The sequence below is a fragment of the Mesitornis unicolor genome, unplaced genomic scaffold (genome assembly GCF_000695765.1).
Source record: "Mesitornis unicolor isolate BGI_N332 unplaced genomic scaffold, ASM69576v1 scaffold47529, whole genome shotgun sequence".
Classification (NCBI taxonomy): Eukaryota; Metazoa; Chordata; class Aves; order Mesitornithiformes; family Mesitornithidae; genus Mesitornis; species Mesitornis unicolor.
In genome coordinates this window covers 16,744-21,415 of record NW_010207514.1, presented here as the reverse complement: position 1 = coordinate 21,415, position 4,672 = coordinate 16,744, and the positions used below count along the sequence as shown (strand labels likewise).

General features: G+C 57.6%; 1 protein-coding gene across 1 annotated transcript; it reads left to right on the top strand.

Annotated features, from left to right (window-relative positions):
- Window positions 1-1,095: 1,095 nt before the first annotated feature.
- On the top strand, window positions 1,096-2,688 carry PROCR (protein C receptor, endothelial). Its single transcript, XM_010192140.1, has 4 exons — window positions 1,096-1,138; window positions 1,238-1,474; window positions 2,230-2,496; window positions 2,576-2,688. The coding sequence occupies exons 1-4, from the start codon at window positions 1,096-1,098 to the stop codon at window positions 2,686-2,688; spliced, it is 660 nt and encodes a 219-aa protein (XP_010190442.1).
- The last annotated feature ends 1,984 nt before the right edge of the window (window positions 2,689-4,672 follow it).

The following is a 4,672-nucleotide window of genomic DNA, read 5'->3' as shown; positions in this document are numbered from 1 at the left end:
CCCTGGCGCTATAGGGCGCTATAGGGCGCTATAGGGCGCTACAGCGTGTGCTGTACCATGATACGCCGTGTTATACTGTGCCTTTAGCATGCCATACCGTGCCATACCGTGCCAGACTGTGATATAACGTGTCATACTGTGCCATACCATGCCATACCGTGCTGTATGATGCTATAGTGTGCTATATCATGCTATACTATGCCTTACCGTGCCATATCCTGTCTTACTATGCCATACCAAGCTATACTGTCATACCATGCCATACTGTGCTACACTGTGTTATACCACGCCATACTGTGCCATACTATGCCATAGGGTATTATACTGTGCTGTATCACGTTATATCATGCCATATCATGCTATACTGTGCCATACCATGCCAGACCGTGTTATGCTGTGCCATAGTGTGCTATACCATGCCATATTGTGCCATACTGTCCCATAACTGTGCCATATCATGTCATAGCAGCCGGTGTGGTGCCAGTGCATGCCACCCCAGGCTGTGCCAGCAAGACAAGCTAGATATTGTAATATAAATTGTATATTGTTTTAATTTAAATCTGTAAGTCTTTTAGGCATAATTAAAAACACCAGCCAGGGGTTTCTCACGCCCACCCCACCCTGCCCAGCCCGTGCTGTACCCTGGCGGTTGCATCCTTCCAGGGATGGGGATGCCATGGCACCAGCGCTTGCCGGGAACACCGGCGCTGAGCCGGCCACCACGGGTGCAGCACGGTGCTGCCAGGCTGCTCCCCACCATCCCTCCTGGAGCCATCCCCCACTGCTGTGTCCCTGCTGGCCTCTCACATTGCCTATGTGGGGATGGGGAAACAAAGGCAGAAGCTGGCTGGAGCAGTGCCATAGGGTCCTGCAGGCCATGGGGCCAGCCCAGAGCCTCATCCATGCGCTGCCAGGCCAGGCACCCCCTGCACGCCCGGCAGGGAAGGGGTGCGGGTGGCTTGGGCTAAGGAAATGGGAGAGACCTGGCCAGGCTCCCATTCTCCTCCTCCCACAGCCCCACCTCCCTGGTCCGGCTTAAACTCCCGGCCAGACCAGCCCTGGGGCCACCAGTCCATCCCCATCCCTGTCTCCACCATGCTCCAGTTGCTGCTGCTCTGTGGGACACTGGGCCAGGCAGGTAAGGCAAAGCCTCAGTGGGGTTGACGTGGTGGGGGGACACGCGTGGTCATAAGGAGGGAACGATGGGGCAGTGGGTGATGTCCGAGGTCTCTTGCAGCCCCACTGGCCTTCACCATGCTGCAGTGGACCCGCGTCTCCAAAGGCAGCTCCGTCTTTTGGGGGAACGCCAGCCTGGATGGGCAGCTCAGCCACCTCCTGGAGGGGCTCAACGTCACCCAGGTGCTACCACTAGAGTCCCCCGAGGCCTGGGCCCGGCGGCAGCAGGAGGTGATCACCTACCTGCAGTACTTTGCCCAGTTGGTCCAGGTCTTCAGCAAGGAGAGGCCCATCAACTGTGAGTGGGACCCGGTGGGACCCAGGGGGGACGGGGATGCGTGACTTTGCATGGGCACGGGTCCCACTGTGGAAGGGGACCCCTATCCTGTGGGGCACGGGGAAGGCTCAGGGTGATGCTCAGCCTCCTGCTGCCCTGCAGGAAAAGGGCTGGGAGCTGCAGCATGTGGGGGTGGGTGTGTGAGGTACAGTCATCCTGCCTTCACCCTGTCTGCATCTCACCTGCTCCCTGCCTTTATCCTGCCTTTACCCTGCCTGCACTCCATCCACCTGCCCGCACCCCGTAGCCTTCATGGGAGGTGTAGCACACTGACAGAGATGACTTCCCAACCCCACGTTATCCTGACTTGCCTGTGCCAGATGCATTTCCCACTCTGTTTCCTTCGTCACCCGCACACCAGCTTTGCCCCAGCTCCACATTCCCTTACCCTGGGGAGGACCCACTCCCCTCAGGGTCTCTGGCACCACCCCTATGCCCCTCCTTGTCCCCCACACCCCATCCTTCCGCAAGAGCCACAAAAACCTTCCTGTCCCTACAAACCCAAAGCTGCGCCATATGCAGATATGCAGATAATACCCCCAGCATCGGAAAAGTCACCGCTGCAGCTAAAGGGAACGAAAACAAAGCCATGGGGGGGTCGGAGGGCATGAGGCTGAGGCCCTGCAAACTCAGTGCACAGCTCAATGCTGGTGCGAGCCATGAGCTGCCGAGGGTGGGAGTGTGCGGACCCCAACCCCCTCCCTCCGTCCCCGCAGACACCCAAAGCCTACGCTGCCGCCTGGGCTGCCACCTCTTCCCCAATGGCACGGCCCACAGCTTCTATGAGGTGACCCTCAACGGGACGGCCTTCCTCACCTTCCACGTCCCCAATGCCACCTGGCAGCGACGCTGGCCCCATGGGGACGCAGTGGCCGCCTTTGCTGAGCGGGAGCTGATGAAGTACCCCATAACCACCCAGGATCTCCAGCATTTCCTCAACACCACCTGCGTCGGCATCCTGCAGGCTCAGAGCGCCGGGACGGGTCCGTGACAGGGCTGGGGTGGGGGAACACGGTGATGTGGTAGGGGTGACCCCAGGTGCCATCTCCGTGCCTCTTGCAGGAAAGCAGAGCAGCCGGTCGCACACCCCGCTGGTGTTGGGCTTGATCCTGGGGACCTTCGCCTTGTTGGGTATGGCCGTTGGGATCTTCTTGTGCACAGGAGGGAGCTGCTAGTGGAGACAGCAGCCATCCAATGACAACCCATGGAGCCAGGGGACAGACCCATCATCACCCGTGGAACCAAGAGACGGACCCATCGTCACCCATGGAGCTAGGGACTGAGCCTGTGCCCCGTCAGGGATGTGTCTCCCCAGCGCTCAGGCTTTGCTCCCATAGGACACCGGTGGCTTCCCCACCTGGTCCCAGCTGACTTGACCCCCTCCCAGCAGCACCCTGCCCTGAGGATGGTCCCCACACTGGGCTGGCGCAACACACGGAGGCTTAACACAGAAACACACTTGGCACAGAGAAAACGGGGAAGGGGGGCAGGGGGCAAAGCGTCAGGAGAAACCGTCAGGAAAGGCCTAAAAGGGTGGCACCGAAACCCTCATTTATCCCTGTTCTGTGGGGACAAATGCTGGGGAGGGCGAATGTCACATAGCCATGGCACTGCTTGGAGATGTCCTGTAATAAAACCACATGTCACCTCTCCCACTGCATTTCATGTCTCTCATTTCCCCCTCACAGCATCGGAGTGGGCCAGCAGGTCCGTCACAAGGGTCTGCAGTTGCCAGTGCCGGGCGGGCTCCTCAGCATTACCAGCCCCTGCGTTAGACCTCAGGCCATGCACTGAGTTTGCAAAGCCTCTGGAGAGCTGAGCTCGTTCCAACCCGCCTGCAGCTTCAGTTTGATGCAATTAAGAGATTTTTCAAACAACTAAGCAGCGACGCTTCATTTCTTTTTTATTTCCTCATTGTCTGAGACACCAAGGTTGGGTTTTCTGAGCCAGTGACCATGGTTACCGCTCTCCCATGAGGATGGGTATCCTAGGGGGACACAGGAACCATGGGCTAGGGACCCCAAGGTGAGAAACTGCTCCCCAAGGCCAGGCTGGAGAAAGGCAGAGCTGCACAACAGTGCCCACCACTGTATTTTCCTTTTCCACAAAGATCTGAGCTAAAAAACTGCTCTTCAACTGCTCAGACCTTGGTTGTATCAATAATAAATTTCTGGCCGCATTTCCCTTACAGCCATAGTAAGATTTTGAGCACAACGCCCGTCTTGTGCTCATCTCCGCTGCCCCAGGGACAGGAAAAGTTGAGGATGAGCCAGGAGCTGGCTTAGGCCACCAAAAAAAGGAGACAGCGGAGGGGCAAGGAGCTTTTAAATTAAATTCCTGCTTGTTTCTTTCTAAATTCCCTTTCCTGTGGCTCCAAGGGTGCAGGGAGAAGATGGGAAAAGAGCCACAGGGCAGAAAGGGGATGGGAAGAGGACATAGGGGTTGTCCTCAAGGAGCGATGGAGGAGGAGGTGGTCTCCAAAGACCACATCTCATCACGCTGGCCACTGGCCACCCCTCAGGCTCCTGGGGCAGGGGTGCTCCCCACCCTTCTTTGTGAAAGAGAAATGGCAGCCAAGAGGCCAGAGGATCCAAAACAACGAGGCCGAGGAACGTCAACGTCATCGCTCAGTCTCTGAAGAAGTGCCCGAGGCTGGGAAGGTGCCACCAGACAGGGACGGCCCAGGAGAGACCTGGGCTGGAGAAACTGGGGAGGTCTGGGACAATAGGGCTTGTTTTGCTTTTTGCTTCCAAAATGCATAATCTTTTGGACAGATGAGGAAGTCTCCACTTAAAACAGCTCTGGAAAAAGCCTTTTTCCTGCCCCAGCCCTCCCGTGCATGTCGCTCACAGCAGGAGAGCGCTCCAGAAAGGAACTGACCTTGGGTCTCCACCAGCGATCACAAGGGGATGGAGCAGTGCCCAGCAGCGGGGATCCCCCCAAAAGACTCAACCCAAACTGTGTCAGTGGTGCCACAATCCCATTCTGGCACCAGCTCCCTGGTGGTTACCAAGACCTGGGCATGGTGGCCAAGAGCCAAGGGGTTATGGGCAATAGCATCTACCCCCTGGCCCCAGCACAGCCCCAGAACTTCTCATTCTCACCCCAAAACCCCCCAAATCTCCAAATCATGGCGCTATCAACACTTGTCCTGGAGCA